This window comes from Podarcis erhardii (genome assembly GCF_964252035.2).
Source record: "Podarcis erhardii genome assembly, chromosome: 7".
NCBI lineage: Eukaryota > Metazoa > Chordata > Lepidosauria > Squamata > Lacertidae > Podarcis > Podarcis erhardii.
In genome coordinates, this window is record NC_138511.1 from 84158380 (window position 1) to 84184076 (window position 25697).

The 25697-nt window shown below is 48.6% G+C and overlaps 1 protein-coding gene across 1 annotated transcript; it reads left to right on the forward strand.

Annotated features, from left to right (window-relative positions):
• The first annotated feature begins 2544 nt into the window (after positions 1-2544).
• On the forward strand, positions 2545-11539 carry CCDC97 (coiled-coil domain containing 97). Its single transcript, XM_081869182.1, has 5 exons — positions 2545-2685; positions 4176-5135; positions 5829-6077; positions 9004-9133; positions 10851-11539. Exons 1-5 carry the CDS (start codon positions 2643-2645, stop codon positions 10963-10965), a joined length of 1497 nt encoding a protein of 498 aa, XP_081725308.1. The 5' UTR covers positions 2545-2642; the 3' UTR covers positions 10966-11539.
• The last annotated feature ends 14158 nt before the right edge of the window (positions 11540-25697 follow it).

The window sequence follows — 25697 nt, forward strand, 5'->3', positions numbered from 1 at the left end:
TTGTGGAGACTGAAGGTGCCCACCTTCCCACAGCTGCCTAAGCCGCCGCCTTTCCTGGGTCCTTCCCAATCTGAGGCTATACTGGTGTGTCTGTCTTTGCTCCTCCCGCGTCATACCTCTCCTAATTCTGGGAGACCAGGAGGGAAGGAGAGCTTATTGCAGCAAGAGGGGGAGAAACCCTGTCTTCTTCAGCCCAGTTCATCTCTGCCTCTTGGCCTCTCTCCTCCTGCTTCTGATTCGGGACTTTTCTCTGCCACAGACTCCCCCCACTCACCAAGCCCTGTCACCTCTCCAGTTTCTGACACCTCCCTTTCTTTTCCATCTGACCACTCTGTTGGTTTCTGCTCTCTTCACTGTGCAGCGAAGTGCTTGTCACGAGACAGGTGTTTACATTCCATAGTCAATTGCTGTTGGAGTTTTCCCACGGGAAAGGAAGACTGGATGTGACGTACACTGGTTTCCTGTTTTTTCACTGTTCTTTGCAGTTCAGTGTGTGTTGTTCTCTCCGTGCTTTAGAGGAGAGAGGATGCTTTTCTCTGCTCCGGCAGAGGCAAGATGTTTTTCTGTAATCTACCAGCTTTGAAATGTAAATAAAGCAATATAGAGTATGTGGCACGTACTCCTCATCCTTCCGCTGTGCACGGGACACTGCATATCACCAACACACTCATCATCGTCCCACCACCACTCCCCGGGCTCTGAGCCTTCTTCCTTTCCCAGTTGGTTCCTGCCACCATCCCTCTGCATCCGTCCATGACAGCCCCTGTATCCAAAATACCCAGGCTGATCTTGAGATGGAGAATGAAATCAAGGATGTACCTAAAGGATGAAGTCTTGCAGTAACGGGTGATTTCAGTTCCCCTCACATCACTGGGGACAATTGTGTTCCAGTCACAACGTAGAGGTAAAAATTCTAGATAGCCTGAGCTGTTGTTATTAAACAAAGGTATGAATTGCTACACAGCAGGAAGCCGAAGTGGAATACAGTGGTACCTCGGGTTACGTACGCTTCAGATTACATACACTTGAGGTTACAGACTCCGCTAACCCAGAAATAGTGCTTCAGGTTAAGAACTTTGCATCAGGATGAGAACAGAAATTGTGCGGTGGCAGTGAGAGGCCCCATTAGCTAAAGTGGTGCTTCAGGTTAAGAACAGTTTCAGGTTAAGAATGGACCTCCGTAACAAATTAAGTACTTAACCCGAGGTACCACTGTACCAGACAAAAAAAGACTACAGTTGTACCTTGGATCCCAAATGCCTTGTTACTCAGACGTTTGGGCTCCTGAACGCTGCAAACCCAGAAGTGAGTGTTCTGGTTTGCGATTGGTCTTTGGAACCTGAACATCCAACAAGGCTTCCGGGGCTTCCGATTGGCTGCAGGAGCGTCCTGCAGCCAATCAGAAGCCGTGCTTTGGTTTCTGAACGTTTTGGAAGTCGAACGGACTTCTGGAACGGAATTCGTTCGACTTCCAAGGTACAACTGTACTGTAAAATGCAAGCTCTAAAAACAATAAAAGCTATTCAATGAACTAAATCCTTACAAACTCCAAAACAGCAAAACAGTTTCTTCAGATGTAAAATTGATATTCTGTAAATGGCTGGGTCCTACTCCTCAGAGGAAGCCTTCTGAAACAAAAAAGTATTCCGTAGGTGCCTAAACATCACAAAGGTCGACACCTACCTGATTTTGTTGGTAACTGATTCTAGAGAGCTGGAGCTGCAGCACTAAAAACTTGGTTTCTAGTATAGACTAGTTTCTAGTATAGTTCTCTCAGCACTGCCCCATCTGAGTAGTGCAGCGGCAGGGCAGGGAAATAATTTCCCAGCCAGCGGGCAAACCTGGGACCTGCTGCATGCAATCACATGCTCTAAGACCGTTCACAGCTTCCTGCCATAGAAATTGTCTTGCTGACGGGGGGGCATTGGGTATTGAAGCCCAATCTTTCCTCAACTTCCTATTATTTTTTTGAAAAGTTGTGGCTCCCCTTCCCTTATTTCCTTCCCTTATTTAATTTATTAAATTTGTTAGTTGCTTTATCTTGCAACCCAAAAGCATCTGGCGGCTCCCTCACTGTGAGAAGTAAGGTTACAGGGAACCAGGCAGAGGGCCTTCTCGGTGGTGGCGCCCGCCCTGTGGAACGCTCTCCCATCAGATGTCAAGGAAATAAATACTATCTGACTTTTAGAAAACATCTGAAGGCAGCCCTGTTTAGGGAAGTTTTTAATGTCGGATGTTTTATCGCTTTTTAAAAATTATTAATTCTGTTGGGAGCTGCCCAGAGTGGCTGGGGAAACCCAGCCAGCTGGGTGAGGTATAAATTATTATTAGTATTATTAATATTATTATTATTTTCAAAGCTGACCAGAGTGGCTGGGACAACCCAGTCAGATGGGCAGGGTAAAACTAACCTAACCTAACAAACACAACACAGCCCGCTTTTGCGAGGGTTCTTCTCCACTTAAAAGAAATGCGCTTCCAACCCTCGCCCTGTGGGGTGGAATTCTCCCCGGAACCAAAGCCTCTCGGCGCCGCGGAGGGGGATCCCTTTCTCCGACGCACCGCCGGAACCGGAAGTTCCTACTAGCTGGTGTTTAGGGATCGGTTCGCCTTCCCCCGCGAGCGGAGACGGGTGTCGCGGCATGGAGGCAGGTGGGGCCGAGCCCGGAGAGCCGCCTTCCCCAGGTGAGCGCTCCCGTTCCGGCGCGCTGAGGACGGGGCGGAGGCGGTGTTGCGCTCAAATGGGCCCCCCAGGCCCCTTGCCTCCCTCTTCTTGCTCCCTGATCCCCACCCGCCTCAGTTCTTCTTTCTCCCCACTTTTCAGTCTTCCCCGAGTGGGTGGAGAGAGTCCTAGTCTCTGGAGAGAGGGAGGGAAGACGGTGATTGGGACATGAAACGACAGTATGCACGAGCCCTTCGGCTGCCATCCTTTTTATTGTGCGATCCTTATGAGAGAGAGAGAGAGAAGGGTCTTTATTTGCACCATCCACTAGCCATAGCAATGAAATGAAATGCTTGGGCTGTAAGACGCCGCTCACCCCCTTCAGTGATCTTGCATGCCCTCCAACATTTCTCTGATGAAAACAGGGACATCCTAATCCAGGGGTCAGCAAACTTTTTCAGCAGGGGGCCGGTCCAGTGTCCCTCTGACCTTGTGGGGGGCCGGACTATATTTTGGAGGGGGGGGGGGTGAAATGAATGAATGCCTATGCCCCACAAAAACCCGGAGACGCATTTTAAATAAAAGGACACATTCTACTCGTGTAAAAACAACAGGCAGACCCCACAAATAACCCACAGATGCATTTTAAATAAAAGGACACATTCTACTCATGTAAAAACACACTGATTCCCGGACCGTTCGGGGGCCGGATTGAGAAGGCGATTGGGCCAGATCCGGCCCCCGGGCCTTAGTTTGCCTATCCCTGTGGACCTCTTCCATCATAACAACAATGATGATAGTAGTAATTTTATTACTTGTACCTCCGCTCTTCTGACTTGGTTGCCCCAGCCACTCTGGGCGGCTTCCAACATATATATTAAAAAAAAAAAAAACATTAAAAAACTTCCTCAGATAGGGCTGCCTTCAGATGTCTTCTAAAGGTTGTATAGTGACCTATCTCCTTGACTCAGAGGTTGCATAACTCCACACCCTCTAACATTTCTCCGCTGAAAATAGGGACATCCTAAGGGTTAAACTACAGAGCCTAGGATGTGCCGATCAAAAGGTGTCGGCGGTTTGAATCCCCGCGACGGGGTGAGCTCCCGTTGCTGGGTCCCTGCTCCTGCCCACCTAGCCATTTGAAAGCACGTCAAAGTGCAAGTAGATCAATAGGTACCACTCTGGCGGGAAGGTAAACGGCGTTTCTGTGCGCTGCTCTGGTTCGCCAGAAGCGGCTTAGTCATGCTGGCCACATGACCCGGAAACTGTACGCCGGCTCCCTCGGCCAATAAAGCGAGATGAGTGCCGCAACCCCAGAGTCGGCCACGACTGGACCTAATGGTCAGGGGTCCCTTTACCTTTAAGGAAAAGTGGGACATTCTGTGGTCAAATCAGAAACCAGGACAGCTTCAGTAAATCTGGGACTCTCTGGAAATTAGGGACACTTGGACGGTCTGAATGATGTGTGGTAGCAGTTTCACTGGCACTAATTGGAATTTTTCTGTCTTTCCAGTTGTCGGCTCCCGAGTGGGTGTAGAGGAAGGCAACCCAGACAGAGGGATGCTTGAAAGTGGTCTTCTGGACAACACTGAGGCTGCAAAGCCACTGGACTCCGCAGAAGAGATGGTGGGAATCCTAGCGCCCACAGACTGCCTTCCAAAGGACAGCGGTGCTCCCGGTGAGACTTTACAAATGGTCCACAGGGGGGAACAGAAGCCGGATGCTTCAGGTGCCAGTGGCTGTAGGGCAACTAAGAGCTCTCCGCTGCGCCGGCCTCTCTGGGGAGAAGAGATGTCAGGGGTCCCAAACCCACAGAGCTCCCCCTTGAACTGGAATGGGGCATCTAAAGCACCAGGAAGTCGTTGGGAAGAGCACTCATGGAACCCTGGCTCCAGCCTTCCTTCTGGGACGCACGACGCCATCAGCGCATTTCTTTCCTCCTGCTGGAGTGAGCTGAAGACTGAGCTGCCATCTGCAAATAACCTGAGCAAGCCATCTCAGCAGGGCAGCGGAGAATCAGAGGTTATGGCTACTGAAGACACGCCCTCTAATGGCGGGAAGGCCTCTGACACCAAACAGCCCCACTGGGGCAGGGGAAAGCCGGAGTCTGTTGGCTCCAATTCGCAGCCTGCTGGACCCGTAGAGGACGACGACGACCCTGCTGTCCTAGCCATGTTCCACGCCGTGGCCAACAGCCGCTTGCCTGTGAGGAGCCAGCAGAAGGACGAGCCGGATTTCACGCCCGCGCAGAAGCTGGCTATCTTGAGGGATTTGTATCACAGCAAGCCGCTGGTGTTCCTGGAGCGGTTCCGGACGGTCCTGCGAGAGGAACACCTGCCTTGCTTCCGCCACCTCTCCGGCAGCTACGAGGCAGACTTCTACTGTGCCGAAGTGCGCAGGGCCGGCCTGGGCAAGACGCGCCACACCCGGGTGCGGAACAAGCGCTACGCAGCCCTGCAACAGCTCATCCAAGGTACTGGGCCTTCAGATCCTGGTTCCGTTCTGGGAAGGGATTAGAACAGGGCGGGCTATACAGTGGTACCTCAGGTTAAGAACTTAATTCGTTCTGGAGGTCCGTTCTTAACATGAAACTGTTCGTAACTGAGGTACCACTTTAGCTAATGGGGCCTCCTGCTGCTGCCGCGCCATCGGAGCACGATTTCTGTTCTCATCCTGAAGCAAAGTTCTTAACCTGAGGTAATATTTCTGGGTTAGCGGAGTTTGTAACCTGAAGTATATATAACCTGAAGCATATGTAACCTGAGGTACCACTGTATATGATGATAATTATATTAATCTTCTTGTATCTTATAGTGTGGTGGTTTGTTTGATTCTTCTGTTATTTGTTTGTTTGATTGATTGATTGATTGATTGATTGATTGATTGATTGATTGTTTGTTTGTTTACTTCTATGTACTGTGGTACCTTGGGTTAAGTACTTAATTCATTCTGGAGGTCCGTGCTTGGACCAAAGGTACTATTTCTGGGTTAGCGGAGTCTGTAACCTGAAGCGTATGTAACCCAAGGTTCCACTGTACGTCTGTTCTTTCATAAATGTATTTAAATTAATAAAGATATTTTTTTTAAAAAAGGAAATTCCACAACACCAAGCATGGAAAGCTTCTTGAAACAAGCCCCATGTCTGCTTCTCTCTTCCTGCCCACAGGTGGGGAGTACTTCAGCGACGAGCAGATGCGCTGCCGGGAGCCGCTTCTTTACGAGCAGTACATCGGGCAGTACCTGAGCGACGAGGAGATGCAGGCCCTGGGCAGCGGCAAGCTGGAGGCCGCCTGCTCTCTCTCGGGCGTCCTCCTGGACTCCTACCAGGAGCAGGTCATCCAGCGGCGGCTGCAGGTCCAGCAGGAGCAGGAGGAGGCCTGCGAAGAGGAGGAAGAGGAAGACAGCGATGGTGAAGGTTGGTGAAGAAAAGGGGTAGGATCTAGTGGGAGACCTTCCCAGCCCGGGGGAATAGTTAAGACTATGAAACTCGTGGCTCCAGGAGGTAGCGATGGCCTCCAAACTGGGTGGCTTTAAAGACGACCGGACACATTCTTCTTTTTTCCTTTTTTTTTATTACAAATGTATTTATTAGATTTTCCAAATTAAAAATCACATTCACATTCACGGGGTCTCTGCCATGGGAGCATATTCACCCAGTGCTTTTCAAACTGCACTGGCTCCCGGTGGAGTACAGGGTCAGATTTAAGGTGCTGCTTTTGACCTTTAAAGCCCTTCACGGCCTAGGACCCTCGTACCTACGGGACCGCCTCTCCCGGTATGCCCCACGGAGAGCCTCAAGGTCCATAAATAACAACACCCTAGTGGTCTCAGGCCCTAAGGAAGTTAGATTGGCTTCAACCAGAGCCAGGGCCTTTTCAACTCTGGCTCCGGCCTGGTGGAACGCTCTGCCTCATGAGACCAGGGCCCTGCAGGATCTGATTTCTTTCCACAGGGCCTGTAAGACAGAGTTGTTCCGCCTGGCCTTTGGCTTGGAGCCAATTTGATTCCCTCCCTCCCTCTCTTTTTTTTTCTTTTTTCTTTTCCTTCTCCTCCTGCGATGAGGCTACATTTTAATATTTTAATGTTCCATTATTTTAATGTTGTATTTTATTTTTGTTTTTAAGTTGTAATCATTCATCTTGTTTTTATTTTGCTTGTAAGCCGCTCTGAGCCCGGCCTTGGCTGGGGAGGGCGGGGTATAAATAAAAAATTATTATTATTATTATTATAACATCATACTATATAGAAACAAGATTCCTGAGAGTCTCCTGGACTTCCCTCCTCCCCTTTGTGGGTCTTTTCGTTATTCCTTTCTTTTTGCATCTTTTATAATGATCCAAATTTTTGTAGCTCCATTACGTCACGGTCAAGAGGCAGCGATGCTTCTGAACACTAGTTGCTAGAAATCACAGGAGGGGAGAGATCTTGGGTCCCGCTTGCGGGTTTCCCACAGGCATCTATCATGAGAACGGGATGTTGGACTACATTGGCCACTGGCCTGATCCAGTAAAGCTATTCTTATATTTGTATGGGGGCAGCATACCAGGGGTGGGTGCCCAAGGCTAAAAGTGAGTGGGGCAAATTTATTATTTATACCGTGCCCATCTGGCTGGGTTTCCCCAGCCACTCTGGGCGGCTTCCAACAGAATATTAAAATACAATAACCTATTACAGTGGTGCCTCGCAAGACGAAAAGAATCCGTTCCGCGAGTCTCTTCGTCTAGCGGTTTCTTCGTCTTGCGAAGCAAGCCCATTAGCGGATTAGCGCTATTAGCGGTTTAGTGGCTTTTAGCGGCTTTTAGTGGCTTATCGGCTTAGCGGATAAGCGGATAAGCAGCTTAGCGGCTTAGAAAAAGGGGGACGGGGAAAAAAACCCGCAGGAACTCGCAAGACATTTTCGTCTTGCGAAGCAAGCCCATAGGAAATTCGTTTTGCGAAGCGCCTCCAAAACGGAAAACCCTTTCGTCTAGCGAGTTTTCCATCTTGCGAGGCATTCGTCTTGCGGGGCACCACTGTAAACATTAAAAGCTTCCCTAAACAGAGCTGTCTTCAGATGTCTTCTAAAAGTCTGGTAGTTGTTTTTCTCTTTGACATCTGGTGGGAGGGCGTTCCACAGGGCGGGTGCCACTACCGAGAAGGCCCTCTGCCTGGTTCCCTGGTTTCCTTTCTCCAAGGAAAGTCACAGGTTTCTGTATGCACGTGCCCTGCCCCTTGTGAACATCCCTCCATCCTCCCTTCGGGCAAGGAAGAGGCATCAGTGCTGTCCAGGGACCCTTGCCAGCCGGGAACTGCATCTGAGGTGGGCCATTGAGGATTGTGGCCTTGGGAGGTGTCTCAGGGGCCCTAGAGCAGGAGAGGCCTGGAGGTCTCATCCAGTGATTTGAGCAGCACAGCAGCAAATCCAGGGCTTTGGGAGGAAGAGGAAAAGCGCTTTTGATATGAGCATGAGGACTGGAGGACCGGTCTCTTGGGCTCATTTGGGTTCCCGAGAGATGGAGGTAGGACAACCGGGACTGTGGCATCCTCTGGGCTGGGAATGTTGTTGTTTTTCAAGGGTGCGGGGAGGAAGGGTAGCTTATCTCCAGCTCCAGGAGGCTGTTGTAAACAAAAATTGCCCTTTTCCCTTATGTGGTATCCAAGAGCCCATATAGAGTCCTTACATAGGTTCCCTATTGGTAGGAGAGAATAACAGAGGCCAACCAGAGAATATTGAGAAGCAAAGCAGCTAGTAAGCTTGATCTTTATTGAACTGTTGCAACAGGGTGCTCCCCTCACCCGCAGGAGAGGAGGAGGGAGACCCAGAAAAATGGCCGCAAGGCCTTATAAATACTTTTGAAATTGCCACCCTGTAGATCAAGACCACCCCCAGAAACATCATACATACATCACAGAAGGTGTGTAACCTAAGATCAACCCATCAGATACATCACACCTACATCACAGAAAAGGCGGTCTAAACAAAAATTTGAATATTGTTTTTCTCCTGTTGTTGTTTATCTCCTGTCTGGCAGGTTACTTGATTGGATTGCCTGGGGAGCCTGGCCAGTCTTTTGTAATGATAAATACTTAGTTCCTGGGCCAGGTCACAGGCTCACACCCTATTCATATCTTAAATGTGTCCTTAAGACAGGATTTGTGAGGAAAGAGACAATGGGGAGGTTTCCCACATTGACCTTGCAGAGAAAACATTTGGTCACTTTAGGAATCAAAATGGTTCCAGGTCGGTCTTCCTGTGCTGATCTATGTATGTGCTTGGTTGGTACACTTATGAACATTACCATATATCTAAGACCATAAAATTCCTATCACAAGGCTCACTGAGTCCACTCTTCCCTCTCTAGACAAGGCCTCTGACCTGGATATGGAGGATTGGGTCCCTGAAGAGGAGGAGAAGGCCTACCTGCGGGAAGAGTTCACCAGCCGCATGTACCAGCGCTTCCTCGACGGCAAGGATAGGGACTTCAACTACAGGTGAGGAATCAGGGCGGGACATCAGCGGATAGGTCCTTTCGCTCTTTGCTGTGGGCGTTTCTCTGTATCACTTTGGTGATGAGCCGCCGCCACTGAAAAACACATGAATCCAGGGTTCTATCTCCTGCAACTAATCTGGTGCCTTCCAGGTGTTTGGGGAACAGCTCCCATCGCTCGATGGAACAATGACTACAGCTGTACAAATGGTTCTCATGCCCTTAGTTTATTTGAATGGGTGATCTTTTGTATGTTGCTGTACACTGGCTCCTGGTGGTGTATCAGGTCAGGTTCAAGGTGCTGGTTTTGACCTTTAAAGCCCTTTGTGGCTTAGGGCCCTCGTATTTACAGGACCGCCTCTCCTGGTATGCCCCGCAGAAGACCTTAAGGTCCATGAATAATTAGTTTAGAGGTCCCGGGCCCTAAGGAAGTCAGATTATCCTCCATCAGGGCCAGGGCCTTCTCAGTGATGGCTCCCACCTGGTGGAATGCTCTGTCCCATGAGACCAGGGCCCTGCAGGATTTAACTTCCTTCTGCAGGGCCTGTAAGACAGAACTATTCCATCTGGATTTCAATTTGAACTTAGCCTGATCTTCTATTCCCCTTCCTTCCCTCCCCCTCCCCTTTTTATGAAGATTACCCGCTCTGGGATCCCACAGCTAATTCTCCCCATATCTCCTCACTGGCCCAAATAGGACTAATTTAGCCAGCTAGCCCTGGTGATCATCTAATGTTTATTGGATGGATTTCCCCCCTAAATTGATTTTTGATTTTATTGTTATTCACGTTTTATACCGTATTTTATGCTGGTTTTTTGTAGCATCAATTAAGTGTTTTAAATTTGTTGTTAGCCGCCCTGAGCCCGGTTTTCTGAACCGGGAAGGGTGGGGTATAAATAAAAATTTATTATTATTATTATTATTATTATTATTATTATTACACTGGTTCAGTGATTTCTGCCTGCGAAGCGGTTTATAAATGGACAAATAAAGAAACGAGATGATTCCTGGCCCAGCCAGTGTCTCACGTCTCGCATTGCACAAAACTCAGAGGTGGAGAGTGCCCCTCACTTCCACACTGGATGAGACAGACAGACCCAGGTCCCTCTTCCGTTACCCTGAACAACATTCCCGACCCACCCCAGTCCTGTGCCCTCCAATTGTTGCTGGACTCAAGCTCCCCATTCAGGACAACTGAGATGGCCAGTGGTCAGGTGCGGTGGGAGTCGTCGTCCAAAACATCTGATGGGCTCCAGAACACGGAAGGGCGATCTAGAACATGCAGAGAGTGTGGGGCAAGGGAGAGCGGCATTCTCTTCTTGCTAGGTTTGGAGCAGGAGCAGCCAATGTTGCGAGACTCAAAATCCCATCAGGCCCCCGTGGTCAGGGATGATGGGATCTGTAGTCCAACAGGCGGTGGAGAGCACAGTTTGGCCACCCCTGCTTTGGAGGCTCCCACCGCACTGGGCTTCGGAGACTCTGAGGAGCAGTGAAGATCTTGCATTGCGTCCCCTCTGCCTTACACTCCCTGGACACGCCGGGGGGCTTGTGGGGGCATGCATGGAAGCAACCACAGATCGTGGCTGGCTCTGTGGGTCAGCCAAAGCTTGCGGACCCCTCTCCCTCCCACAGAGCAAGCTGGTTCCTCAGTGCCAACTCCGCAGACCTGAAACCCGCTTCCGGGTTTGTCAGTGTAAACCTGTGCCTTCTCTCCCTCCAGCGAGGTTGACGAGAACCCCGACTTTGACAACCTGGACATCGTGTCGCGGGATGAGGAGGAGCGCTACTTCGATGGGGAAGAGCCGGAAGATGTAGACGCTATGGAAGCGGAGTAGATGGGGCTGAGATCCTGACCCCCCAAGGTAGAGGGTGCCAGGATGCAACATCAAGGAGCCATGTCTTGGCTGTTTCCTTCCCATCTTGTGCAACCTCTCTCCTGCCAGACTGGGTGTCTCCGCTGATAGGGATCAGAATGGCACTGGAGTGTAGGGTGAGTTGTCTTTGAGGTCTATGGCAATGGATGGTCTGTGATGCCTGCAGCATCTTCTGCACCCCGCCACTCCTGAGCTCCCCACTTCCCAGTTGCTAAAGAGGGGTAAGGAAGGGAATGTCGCTCCCTGGGACTGGTCATCAGCCGTCTGGATCGGAAGCACCAGGGCAGATCTTGGCTTCCCTTCCATGGCGCCACCTTTGCTTCTGGACATCCCTGTCGTAGAGCTGTGTCTCTGTCTCTTTCCTGTAAGAAATGGGTCTTCTGTGTTGGAGATGGGGCTCGCCAGAAGCCCAGACCCTCCTGTGCGAGGGACATTGCTGGCTGGCAAGTTGGCTTTTTGCAGTATCTGACTATGTCCGATTGATCATTATTTTTTGCAGCGTTGGACAGCTGAAAATAAACAACCTTTTAAGTAATTTGTTGGGTGGTCTCTTAAAAGTGAGAAGGACCTTTGCCCCATCTTGATTTTGTTTTGCGTTTCCTTAACTGACTTGCTCACCGTTCCCAGTGGATCCAGGCCATATTTATTTACATCTCTGACCATATCAAAAGTTCGTTGTTATTATTATTATTTGGTTTGCCCAGCCACTTTGGGCAGCTAAAAAGGTAAAGGAACCCCTGACCACTAGGTCCAGTCTGGGGTTGCGGCGCTCATCTCGCTTTATTGGCTGAGGCAGCTGGCGTACAGCTTCCAGGTCATGTGGCCAGCAAGACTAAGCCACTTCTGGCGAACCAGGGCAGCACACGGAAACGCCGTGTACCTTCCCGCCGGAGTGGTACCTATTTATCTGCTTGCACTTTGACGTGCTTTCAAACTGCTGGGTTGGCAGGAGCAGGGAACGAGCAACGCGAGCTCATCCTGTCATGGGGATTCGAACCGCTGACGTTCTGATCGGCAAGTTCTAGGCTCCGTGGTTTAACCCACAGCCTCTGCTGCTGGGCAGCTTACAGCATATGTAAAACAAGATGCCCCTAAGCCATAGATGAGGAACTTGTGGCCCACGCGTTGCTTGACTGCAACTCCCATTGTCGCTGTCCCTTTGTCCTCATCAGTTGGAGCTGAAGGGAGGGGAGTCCAGCACCAGTTTCCCATTAATGCCCTGAAGGGTTAGGAAAGGGGAGGTGAGAATAGGGAGCAAGTGATCCTTGGAATCAAAGCTTTCCTTCTCCTAGATGGGCTCCCTTCCCAGGTGGATGAGTGCCCCTCACTTCTCTCTACAGCACGTGCAGAAGCCGCCTTCTTGACCATGGGCCCCACTATTGGTCTTGTCCGCTCCATCAGCCAGAGTCTGTGAGTCCCTAACTCACTGAGGTTTTGAGACCCATTGGCTACCCTCACCTGGTTTAGCTGGCCAGTCAAAGCCATTCCCGGGGTGTGCCCACTGCCGCCTGCTGACAGCTTCTGGGAGCCCCAGGTGAGAGCTGAGTGCAGGGTGGGGACCAAAGGGGGACAAACGACCCACGCCTGTCCCCCACCAGAAGTACCACCCCTCCCCTAACACCCAAGATATTCTCCTCCAAAGGCACACTTCTCCATCGTCTCCTGAAAAGAGACAGGTGCCAGCTATGATCTCTGTAACTGGCTCTTTACTTCTAGCCGTGGAACCTGGCATTCTTAGAGAGCCAGTGTGGTGTAGCGGTTAAGAGCGGTAGTCTCGTAATCTGGGGGACTGGATTCACGTCTCCGCTCCTCCACATGCAGCTGCTGGGTGACCTTGAGCCAGTCACACTTCTGTGAAGTCTCTCAGCCCCACTCACCTCACAGAGTGTTGTTGTGGGGGAGGAAAGGAAATGAGAATGTTAGCTGCTTTGAGACTCCTTCGGGTAGTGATAAAGCGGGATATCAAATCCAAACTCCTCCTCCTCCTCTTTTTCTTCTTCTTTGACATCTGGTGGGAGGGTGTTCCACAGGGCGAGTGCCACTACCGAGAAGGCCCTCTGCCTGGTTACCTGTACCTTTGCTTCTCGCAGCGAGGGAGCTGCCAGAAGGCCCTCGGCGCTGGACCTCAGCGTCAGGGCAGAATGATGGGGATGGAGACGCTCCTTCAGCTATACTGAACCGAGGCTGTTTAAGCCTCTTAGGTGCTGCTTTCAGCTGCAGCAGCGGAATAAGACCTGGCTGGAAGAGGGAGACTGAAGGCTGGAATATAGAATCCCTGGGTGGAGTTTCTTACTCTGAGGATGAGGGGTGCTAGTGATGTCTGTTGAGCTGGTTGCTGAGAATGTGCTCAACTCTCCCCTTTTGAAAGCAAATGCCAGCAACTCAACCTTGACCAGCTGCGTCCAGGAGGGGGCAGCAACTACTAAGTAATCCAGGGCCAGGATTCCTGGGTTCTCTCCCTGCTACTGGAGAGGAGTGGCATAAGTGCTGAGAGATGGTTTGGGAGATCAGTCCTACAACATCCCAAGCCGAGTCACTTGCCGCATCTCAGTTCCGTAATAGTCAGCGTTCCTCCTTTAGCTATTGTAAAAATAATTCAGTGCTGTGTGTTCGGGGCAGTTTGCAAAAACAGAATAGCAAAATCACAACGGTGAACTAAAATGATGTATGCATGACAGTAGGGAACGGCAAAGAGCTGGAGATTAAATGAAAGCAGCTTAAAGGATGTAACTCAAAAAGCCTGGGAACCCTAAGATCTTCAAAAAACCACTGGAAATAAAACGTGGCGGCTCCAAGCCTACCTCCCAGGGTTGGCGTGGAGAGAATTCCACCTCCCCAGTTTCTGCTTGCCTCACCTCAAGCCAGGCTGCATCTGCAGCAGAGCTTTTAGTGGCAATCGCCGAGCACAGGAAGGTTGAAGATGAGAGCCTCCCATCATCTTCCTCACTGCCAGGAAATCCAACTTTTATGACCTGATATCATAACTCATGGACTGCAAGAAGATCAAACCTCTCCATTCTGAAGGAAATCAGTCCTGAGTGCTCACTGGAAGGACAGATCCTGAAGTTGAGGCTCCATAGAATCATAGAATCATAGAGTTGGAAGAGACCACAAGGGCCATCAAGTCCAACCCCCTGCCAAGCAGGAAACACCATCAGAGCACTCCTGACATATGGTTGTCAAGCCTCTGCTTAAAGACCTCCAAAGAAGGAGACTCCACCACACTCCTTGGCAGCAAATTCCACTGTCAAACAGCTCTTACTGTCAGGAAGTTCTTCCTAATGTTTAGGTGGAATCTTCTTTCTTGTAGTTTGGATCCATTGCTCCGTGTCCGCTTCTCTGGAGCAGCAGAAAACAACCTTCGCCCTCCTCTATGTGACATCCTTTTATATATTTGAACATGGCTATCATATCACCCCTTAACCTCCTCTTCTCCAGGCTAAACATGCCCAGCTCCCTTAGCCGTTCCTCATAAGGCATCGTTTCCAGGCCTTTGACCATTTTGGTTGCCCTCCTCTGGACACGTTCCAGTTTGTCAGTGTCCTTCTTGAACTGTGGTGCCCAGAACTGGACACAGTACTCCAGGTGAGGTCTGACCAGAGCAGAATACAGTGGCACTATTACTTCCCTTGATCTAGATGCTATACTCCTATTGATGCAGCCCAGAATTGCATTGGCTTTTTTAGCTGCCGCGTCACACTGTTGGCTCATGTCAAGTTTGTGGTCAACCAAGACTCCTAGATCCTTTTCACATGTACTGCTCTCAAGCCAGGTGTCACTCACCTTGTATTTGTGCCTCTCATTTTTTTTGCCCAAGTGCAATAGTTTACATTTCTCCCTGTTAAAATTCATCTTGTTTGTTTTGGCCCAGTTCTCTAATCTGTCAAGGTCATTTTGAAGCGTGATCCTGTCCTCTGGGGTGTTAGCCACCCCTCCCAGTTTGGTGTCATCTGCAAATTTGATCAGGATGCCCTTGAGTCCATCATCGTTGATAAAGATGTTGAATAAGAGCGGGCCCAAGACAGAACCCTGTGGCACCCCACTAGTCACTCTTCTCCAGGATGAAGAGGAACCATTGATGAGCACCCTTTGGGTTCGGTCAGTCAGCCAGTTACAAATCCACTGAGTGGTAGCATAGTCAAGTCCGCATTTTACCAGCTTCTTTACAAGAATATCATGGGGCACCTTGTCAAATGCCTTGCTGAAATCAATACTTTGGCCACCTCATGAGAAGAGAAGAATCCCTCTAAAAGACCCTGATGTTGGGAAAGATGGAGTGCCCAAGGAGAAGGGGACGGCAGAGGACGAGATGGTTGGACAGTGTTCTCGAAGCTACCAGCATGAGTTTGACCAAACTGCGGGAGGCAGTGGAAGACAGGAGTGCCTGGTGTGCTCTGCTCCAGGGGGTCACGAAGAGTCGGACACGACTAAACACCTAAACAACAACAACAATCATAACTTTAGGACAGGGGTGGGGGAACCTGTCTGACCCTGTGTGCCGGATTTTTATCTCCGACCCCCCACAGTCCAACCCAAGTGCTGGGGACTTCAGTTCTGCTTTCTCTAGGCTCCATGTGTCCCAGGGAGCTCACATTTGGGGACCTTGTTCATGCCCCAGAGCCAAGCAGGAATGAACTCCCATCAGCTGATGCACAAGGAGTTCGATCCTGCTTTCTGCAGGCTTTTGGCCGCATCTCTGCATGCCCCACACCTGACATCACATACGATGTGTCAGGTGTGGGGCAGGGGGAGTTGGTTTGGGGGAAACGGCCTTGCGGGTCAAATGTGGAAGGCTGGGAGGCCAAATTTGGCCTGTGGGCCAACGTCTTGTGTTTGGATGTTGTTCTTACCCTGTTTTTGCAGCATGCAAACAGAAGCCTGTGGGAAGTCCCAAAGGAAGATATGAGTGCATAAGATCATTACATGAGGCTACTGGATGAGGCCAGTGCCCCAACTAGTCTAGCATCCTGTTCTCAGAGTGGCCAAGCACATGCCTACAGGAATCCTGCAAGCAGCAGCTGCACACAAGAGCGTCTCCACCCCCATCGTTCTGCCCTGACACTGAGGTCCAGCTCTGAGGGCCTCCTGGCGGTTGCCTCACTGCAAGAAGTGAGGTTACAGGGAACCAGGCAGAGGGCCTTCTCGGTAGTGGCGCCCTCCCTGTGGAACGCCCTCCCACCAGATGTCAAGGAAAGAAACAACTACCTGACTTTTAGAAGACATCTGAAGGCAGCCCTGCTTAGGGAAGTTTTTAATGTCTGGTGTTTTATTGTATTTTTAATATTTTGTTGGAAGCCACCCAGAGTGACTGGGGAAACCCAGCCAGATGGGCAGGGTATAAATAATAAATTATTATAATATTATTATTATCTTGCAGTTTCCTGTAGCTGGTTGTTGTTGTTTAGTCGTTTAGTCGTGTCCGACTCTTGGTGACCCCCTGGACCAGAGCACGCCAGGCACTCCTGTCTTCCACTGCCTCCCGCAGTTTGGTCAAACTCATGCTGGTAGCTTCGAGAACACTATCCAACCATCTCGTCCTCTGTCGTCCCCTTCTCCTTGTGCCCTCCATCTTTCCCAACATCAGGGTCTTTTCCAGGCAGTCTTCTCTTCTCATGTGGCCAAAGTATTGGAGCCTCAGCTTCACGATCTGTCCTTCCAGTGAGCACTCAGGGCTGATTTCCTTCAGAATGGATAGGTTTGATCTTCTTGCAGTCCATGGGACCCTCAAGAGTCCCCTCCAACACCAGAATTCAAAAGCATACTTGTTGCTGGCATTCAACAGCATTTCTGCCTCCACTTGTGACAAGTAGCTATCCATACCTCTCCACAAATTTGTGTAACCTGTCTAAGCCCAAGGCCGTCACTTCCTCCTGTGGCAGTGAGTTCCATAAGTTGCTTGCTGTGTAAAGAAGTGCTCTCCTGTATCTTCCAACAGCACCATGTATTCAGGGGATGGCTGGGCACAGGCTCTTTGCACGGGGTCTGAGGTGCTCTTTGCAGAGATAAAGGCACCCGGGAACATCCACTTGAACCGTGAGCTGCTTGCCTAATGGAAGCTCACTTTCTGGAATCAGATTACAGGTTTTTCCTCCTGCAGGAACTCCTCTACGTCATTTGCAATTGCTTCAGGCTCCTAAATCACCAAAGTCACATGCTCTAGCTGAGGAAGGCTGGATAGCATGCCCTGACAGTTAGGTGTTTGTTTATTCTTCTAACCTGCGGGGTTTTCAGCGAGAGTGCAAGACTCCGCCATCGCTCAGTGCAAGGACTCTTGCATTTGAAAAGATCGCTGCCCTGGCTGATGTTAATTATTGTTAGGGTGCATTTCTCAAAGGCCTAGAATTCACTATGTTTTATTACTATCCAAAACCGGTTTGAAGTCCGTATCATGCTATCAGTTTTGTAATTTTTGACCGGGCAATGGATCACAAATCAGGATGTGTGTGCATGTGCGTGCGATGCAAAAAATCACTATTTGGGGAAAACGGCAAAGCCAGCCAATGCCCGCCTCTACACCCTTATTTCAACCTTATTTAAGGGGCCGCGGGTGGCGCTTTGGGTTAAACCACAGAGCCTAGGACTTGCCGATCAGAAGTTTGGCAGTTCGAATCCCGCGACGGGGTAAGCTCCCGTTGCTCGGTCGCAGTTCGAAAGCACGTCAAAGTGCAAGTAGATAAATAGGTACCACTCCGGTGGGAAGGTAAACAGCGTTTCCGTGTGCTGCTCTGGTTTGCCAGAAGCAGCTTAGTCATGCTGGCCACATGACCCGGAAGCTGTACGCTGGCTCCCTTGGCCAATAAAGCGAGAAGAGCGCCGCAACCCCAGAGTCAGCCACGACTGAACCTAATGGTCAGGGGTCCCTTTACCTTTTACACCCTTATTTCAGGCATTGTGATATATCAGTAATGTTTGCTGGTGATATATTGTGAAGTTGAAAGCCAAATATTGCCCAGCCCTAGTGTCTTCTTCTTCTGCAATCACTCGTAGCCGAGTAAGATTGTCTTCCATAAACACAGTTTTAACAATGAGTCCGTAAGTGACTGTGGAGGCCAATTCTGGATCCACACATCCTTCCACAGTGGGGACATTGGTTTCCGGACGGGAGCTGATCACGGTGAGGGGTTTGCCAAACATGCCTTCCTCTTAGCACATTTCTCCCTTGCGTCCTGAGTTCAAGCATCTTCAAAGCCCATGACACATTTGGTAAAGGTTGTTCTCCAACTGGAGCGCTCGCAGGCCAGTGTTTCCCAGTTGTCAGTGTTTATACTACATTTTTTTAGATTTAGTGTGTATCCCACTTGACATAGGCTGGGCGGCTGCCATGTCATGTCATGTTTATGAATGGGTTTACCGCTGCAACTAAAGAGTTCCTGTGCCGAATATTGAGAAATAGTGGCAAGGAGGCAGAGTGTTGCTGCACTTCACACCTGGACACGACTGTAGGTCTCTAGGCTCTGCATAAACTGTCCCCCCTACTCATAATATCTCTGTATAATCCTCCTCCTGCTGCTGCTGTTGATGCCAGTCCCTACAGAGTTTTCCAATGGCAGAAAAAGGGCATCTGCAAGGGATTTCGGGTGGCGAGAGCCAAGCGTGTCCAGATGTCAGTGGCTGACTGAATGACATCCGTCACAGCAGTCAGGAGCTCCCACTCTGTTTTGTCTTTCCGCCCTTTCCCGCTTGGCTCATCTCTGCTTTTTCCATTTTCCAAACGACTCACAAATGTCTGACTCAGCTCCACCTACAGCATGGGGATTTCCATCGAACTCCTGGCTACGTTTTCCTCCTTGGCAGGAGCCATGGGGCTCTTCTTTCCTTCCCCAGACTCCTGCCTCTGTTGATCCTGCCCACTCCAAATTAATAGCTTGGCTGGGAAGCAGCTGGACCCAGCAGGAGGAAGGATCCCTCAAACTGGGGCGTTATAGTGTAACGCAGATGGGCTGCTGTTTACAGAGATGCCACTAGGTGGCTCCCTTCTACTATCAAATCACGGGAATCCCACGCAGCTTCAGCCTCCCTGCATATGGAAAGCTAGTGTTGCAGGCTGAAACTCATCTGCTTGGCTTACTAGCTTTCCACATGCAGGAGGCTAAACTTGTGCTTTTTCACACGGGCAGTGCCCCTTTTGCATCCTAAAGTGGTATATTCGAGTCCTACATTCAAATTTCAACTCAGGGTGCGTAACAGATGTACATAAAAAACAGCGGCGGCTGCATTCTGCGAGCACACTTGCTACGTTGTTGACAGACATATTTATCGCTATTCAGGAACCATCTAGGGGAAATCACGTCTGCATGCTTTGCACAGTAGGCAGCTTTGCACAGCTCTGATTGCCTGGCGGCTGTGACGTCACAAGCTCTCTTCTCCCTGGGACCATTTTACAACATATTAAAAAGCAGAGACATCACCTTGCCAACAAAGGTCTGTATAGTTCATGCTATGGTTTTCCCAGTAGTGATGCATGGAAGCGAGAGCTGGACCATAAAGAAGGCTGATTGCCGAAGAATTGATGCTTTTGAATTATGGTGCTGGAGGAGACTCTTGAGAGTCCCATGGACTGCAAGAAGATCAAACCTCTCCATTCTTAGGGAAATCAGCCCTGAGTGCTCACTGGAAGGACAGATCGTGAAGCTGAGGCTCCAGTACTTTGGCCACCTCATGAGAAGAGAAGACTCCCTGGAAAAGACCCTGATGTTGGGAAAGATGGAGGGCACAAGGAGAAGGGGGCGACAGAGGATGAGATGGTGGGACAGTGTTTTCGAAGCTACCAGCATGAGTTTGCCCAAACTGAGGGAGGCAGTGGAAGACAGGAGTGCCTGGCGTGCTCTGGTCCATGGGGTCACGAAGAATCGGACACGACTAAACGACCAAACAACAAACATGTTTTGCACAGTAGGCAGCTTTGCACAGCTCTGATTGCCTGGCGGCTGTGACGTCACAACCTCTCATCTCCCTGGGACCATTTTACAACATATTAAGTAGCTGGATTTTCTTTTTAAAATAAATAAGGGATGTTTGAATATGCTCTCTGCCTTCGCCTTCCTTTGGGCCAAAAGAGTTGCTCTGCTTTATAGGGTGGGGGGTTTCTAACATAATACATGTACACCCCCCCCCAAAAAAGTACTATGTTTTACGAGCAGGCTCCTGTTTATGAGAGTTAAGGTCAGGTGGCGTGAAAGGCAGTGTTAGTGGAGTTTCAGCAGTTTGATTTAATGAGTTGCACACTTCAAATCTTCTCAACAGGCCATTCCAGGAATCACAGAATTGTAGAGTTGGAAGGGACCTCCTGGGTCATCTAGTCTAACCCCTGGCAATGTAGGAATCTCAAGTAAAGCATCGAAAACAGATGGCCAACTGCTTAAAAACCTCCAAGGACGGAGAGTCCCCAACCTCCTGAGGGAGAGCCGTTCCACTGTCAAACATCTCTTACTGCCAGAAAGTTCTTCCTCATGTTCAGTAGTCCTTTCTTGTACTTTGAAGCCATGAGTCCTACCCTCAGGAGCAGGAGAAGACAAGCCTGCTCCATCTTCCACGTGACAGTACTCTGGATATCTGAAGATCAAACTACCGTATTTTTTGCTCTATAGGACGCACCCGAGCAAAGGATGCACCTAGTTTTTAGAGGGGGAAAACAAGCAAAAAATATTCTGAAACAAATCAGTGTCGGGGCTGAAGGGGGAAGCCTGGGGTTTCCCCATAAAGCCCCGGCATCCCCAAGCCAGAACAGCGAGACGCTGTGCAGCGCTCCGTCTCTCTGTTCTGGCTTCGCGGACAGCCTTTCAAGCCTCCGCAGGACAGCAGGGTGCCTTTACCTCGCTGCCCTGCGGAGGCTTTGCGCAGCTAACCCCTCTCGCTCTCCAGGCTTCAGTGAAAGCAACGCGTAGCCTCTGGAGCGTGGAGGGAGCGCTCCCTCTGCGCTTTGGAGGCTTCGCGTTGCTTTCGCTGAAGCCAAGGAGCCTGCATTCGCTCCATAGGATGCACAAACATTTCCCCTTCATTTTTGGAGGGGAAAAAGTGCGTCCTATAGAGTGAAAAATATGGTAACTTCCATTCTTGGAGGAATCCAGCTCCTTCCCTACCTTGTTGCCTAATAGATTACCATAGCTCAGTTCGCAGAGCATGAGACTCTTAACCTCCAGGTTGTGGGTTCGAGTCCCACGCTGGGCAAAAGATTTCCACATTGCAGGTTGTTGGACTAGATGATACTCGAGGTCCCTTCCAGGTCTACAATTCTATGAAAAAGACTTGTTAGGCCCCCTTTCCTAGGCAAAAACTTCAGGCTCTTCCATAGGTACCATGTGGCTGGACTTAAATGCAACTACTTGGGAATATAGACAGCTCTCGGTGTGCATGTGGTTTTTCCCCCTAAGCACTCTCTCACATTTTGTGACTCTCTTCCACGATGATTCTCCCGCCCACAGTGTGATTAGTAAGGGAGATTAGTTCTTTCTTGGTATAAATGAGGCTTCTTTGAAATAGATGTCAGTTTGTACCAGCTTTAACTTCTTCTCAGAATATGTCTCTCTTGCGTGTAATATAGATGCACCGCCCCATTATTATTATTTTGGGTTGCCTTTTACATCTTCAAAACAAGAACGCCCGTAGCTTAGTTGGCGTGGTACTGTTGAAAAGTTGCAATGGTGGGAGAGCTTTGCCAACGTGCCCCTGGGCCACGAAACTTTGTGCGAAAGGAAATGCTTGGGCGTTTAATTATATTGTTAAAGTCAGCAGCCCAGGGGTGGAGCATTTTTCGGTTAGTGTAAGCTGTGCGTCGCCGAAAGCCGGAATTCTGCAATGTGTAAAAATCCAGCAAATTTAGCAAGCAAGGTGCTGGATTCATGTATCTTGAACTCAAATGCCTGCGGTGGGGAGAGAATTCAGAGAAGATCTCTTCAAATCAATGGTTGTGCCTAACCTAGGCACATTAATTTCAGCCCAGTCTACTCTGACAAAAAGTTAGCTGAAGGTAATCCTTTGCTGTTATTAATTTCAGTAGGTCTACTCTGTGTAAGACCAGCATTGTGTACATCCCGCACCCCAGTCCACAGGTCCTTGTGATTTCATACCTTCCAACAATGACAAACCTAGACAGCATCTTAAAAAGCAGAGACATCACCTTGCCAATAAAGATCCGTATAGTTAAAGCTATGGTTTTCCCAGTAGTGATGTATGGAAGTGAGAGCTGGACCATAAAGAAGGCTGACTGCCAAAGAATTGATGCTTTTGTATTATGGTGCTGGAGGAGACTCTTGAGAGTCCCATGGACTGCAAGAAGATCAAACCTCTCCATTCTGAAGGAAATCAGCCCTGAGTGCTCACTGGAAGGACAGATCGTGAAGCTGAGGCTCCAGTACTTTGGCCACCTCATGAGAAGAGAAGACTCCCTGGAAAAGACCCTGATGTTGGGAAAGATGGAGGGCACAAGGAGAAGGGGACGGCAGAGGACGAGATGGTTGGACAGTGTTCTCAAAGCTACGGACATGAGTTTGACCAAACTGCGGGAGGCAGTGGAAGACAGAAGTGCCTGGCGTGCTCTGGTCCATGGGGTCACGAAGAGTCGGACACGACTAAACAACAACAACAACAAACATTTCTCCCATGAAAATAAGGCCATCCTATTCCATAATAATAATAATTTTATTATTTATGCACTGCCCATCTGACTGGGTTGCCCCAGCCACTCTGGGTGGCTTCCAACACATATAAAAACATAATAAAACATAAAACTTTTATTTTTAAAAAACAACTTCCCTATATACAGAGCTGCCTTCAGATGTCTTCTAAAGGTTGCATAGTGACTTATATCCTTGGCTCGAGTCAAATAACTCCATACCCTCCAACATTTCCCTGGTGAAAATAGCGACGTCCTACCGTACCTTCCAACATTTCTCTGATGAAAATAGTAAAAGTGGGACATTCCAGGATCAAATCAGAAACTGGGATGGCTTCTGTAAATCCGGGACTGTCCCTGGAAAATAGGGACACTTGGGAGATTTTGACACACATTCCTATGAACTAGACCATGGGTAGGCAAACTAAGGCCCAGAGGCCAGATCCAGCCTAATCGCCTTCTAAATCCGGCCTGCGGACGGTCCAGGAATCAGCGAGTTTTTACATTAGAATGTGTCATTTTATTTAAAATGCACCTCTGGGTTATTTGTGGGGCCTGCCTGGTGTTTTTTACATGAGTAGAATGTGTCCTTTTATTTAAAATGCATCTCTGGGTTATTTGTAGGGCATAGGAATTCATTAATATTTTTCCTTTACAAAATATAGTCCGGCCCCCCTCAAGATCTGAGGGAAAGTGGACCGGCCCCCTGCTGAAAAAGTCTGCTGAACTAGAGAGCTAAATTCAGGCAGGCGGCAGTTTTTTTAAAAAGCGCAGTGTCTCTCTTTTTAATGGTGTGTGGAGTTTTCCAAGTGGTTTGTGTCTGTGGCAGCAACCTGGGTGTGAATATGCTCCCGGCCCCCCAGAGATGAGCTTCCACATGCTTGGCTTGCAGAACGCTGCCGGGAGTGATGATTCCCATGTGCGGATGAGCCCTGGCAGCTGCTACACTACTGGCAGAAGGTTCCTATCACAGGGAGGCAGTCATTGGGGGCAGATCACGCCCTGAGCAGGAAGTCGAAGTGACGGGGTGTTGACTGATGGCTCCGTACCGTGTGAATCAGCGTCCTCTGGTTTACGTGTGAATCAGCCTGAAGTTCGAGTGAAATGGGAGTCTTCAAAGAACCTTCTCTCCTATTCCTGAACTGCTTCCCCCTTTCTCAGCGTGACTCGTATGACCTCATCTGCATTGCGCAACAGAACCACGACACTTTATTTTTATTTTGTATATAATTTCTATGAATATTTTCTGTATTACAATTTAAGATATTCATCTAAGTAACCTTAAAATGTCTGCGACTTCCCTCTTTCCATGGTTGAATTTGCATATCGTACGTAAATCCCTGCATATTTTACACAAACTAAACCATTCAGTATTCTATTAATACATCCATCAAAACTTGTTGAATTGATCCTAATGCTGCCAACATTTTCAAGTGGACACCGTTTCCCTCCATCTATTCCAGAAACATTTCCCAACCTTCTTTAGATGTATGCTCTTCTTGTTCTTTTATTCTATACGTTAGGTCTGCAAATATTCCATCAGCCATTCTTCTTTAGTTGGGATCTCCCTCATTTTCCATTTTGGGACTAACAAAACACAGGCCGCAGACATAAATAGCCTTTTTTTTGACACATGGGAATTTCCATCTAAATTATCCCCAACAAAAAGGACACTGGGTTTGTCTGTTTTTGGAAAAGTACTTTTAAACATTTTTCTCAATTCATTACAAATTATTTCCCAATAGTACTTTTACCCTTTTATAGGTCTACCACATGTGAAAGAACCTCAACCTCATTGCATCTTCAGCACTTATCTGATTCAGTCTTCCACAGGTATCAAGTTTACGGCATGTAATGCCTTAAGAGAGAATATAATGAAAATGATATATAGGTGGTACATGACACCAGTCAAGCTTGCAAAAATTTATCATTTGCCCGATAACAAATGTTGGAAATGTAAAGAGATTGAGGGTACATTCTTTCACCTTTGGTGGACGTGCCCAAGGATTAAGACTTTCTGGGAGATGATTTATAATGAAATGAAAAAGGTACTTAAATATACCTTTCAGAAGAAACCAGAGGCCTTTCTCCTGGGCATGGTCGGCCAATTGGTGCCAAAGAAGGACAGAACTTTCTTTATGTATGCAACAACAGCAGCAAGAATACTCATCGCGAAGTATTGGAAGACACAAGATTTACCCACCCAGGAAGAATGGCAGATGAAAGTGATGGACTATATGGAACTGGCGGAAATGACTGGCAGAATCCGAGACCAAGGTGAAGAGTCGGTGGAAGAAGATTGGAAAAAATTTAAAGTTTATCTACAGAAACATTGCAAAATTAAGGAATGTTAGAAGGATGTTGGAATGAAGTAATGTGCTTTTAGCAGAAATGATATAAAGGATTAGGTAAAAATGGATTTGTTAATTGGTGAAAGATGAGAATGTAAAATTACAGTATATTAAGATAAATTAATAGGATAAAAACAAAGCTGGAAAGGATTTGCTGAAATATCTAATTGAACTAGAATACAAAAAAGGGAGGTGTGAGGAGGTCAAGAAAATAAGCAAAGGAAAGAAAGTTATGTAAAGGTTTGATCTGTGGTGTTTTTTTTTAATTGCTTGCATTTTTTCTGTATTTTCTTGTTTTTCTTGTTTTTCTTTTTTCTTTTTTCTCTTTGTAATCTTTAAAAGTTGAATAAATATTATTTTTTTAAAAAAAATATCTGATTCAGTCTTATACATCTTAGCAGGTCTACCCGGAAGAAACATCACACTTTAAGCAGTCTCAAAGAATCATGGGAAGGGTAGTTTGTCAAGGGCGTCGAGTGTTTAGGAGACGTCTCTATTCCTCTCCTAAAGCTACAATTCCCAGAGCGGTTTAACAACCAACCCTCCTTTCCCTGGGGACTCTGGGAATTCATAGAATTGTAGAGTTGGAAGGGACGCTAGCGACCATGTAGTCCAACCCCTGCCACGTAGGATCATGCAGCTGTCCCATTCGGGATTTGAACCCACAACCTTGCCATTATCAGCACCACGCTCTCGCCGACTGAGCCACCCAGGCTTGTAGCTCTGTGTCG

Bases quoted from the DNA above. Each gene is read 5' to 3' on its own strand.
- CCDC97 (XM_081869182.1), top strand. From the start codon at position 2,643: ATGGAGGCAGGTGGGGCCGAGCCCGGAGAGCCGCCTTCCCCAG. The intron at 5,136-5,828 runs GTACTGGGCCTT...TCCTGCCCACAG, and splicing joins CCTGCAACAGCTCATCCAAG to GTGGGGAGTACTTCAGCGAC. The intron at 9,134-10,850 runs GTGAGGAATCAG...CTCTCCCTCCAG, and splicing joins GATAGGGACTTCAACTACAG to CGAGGTTGACGAGAACCCCG.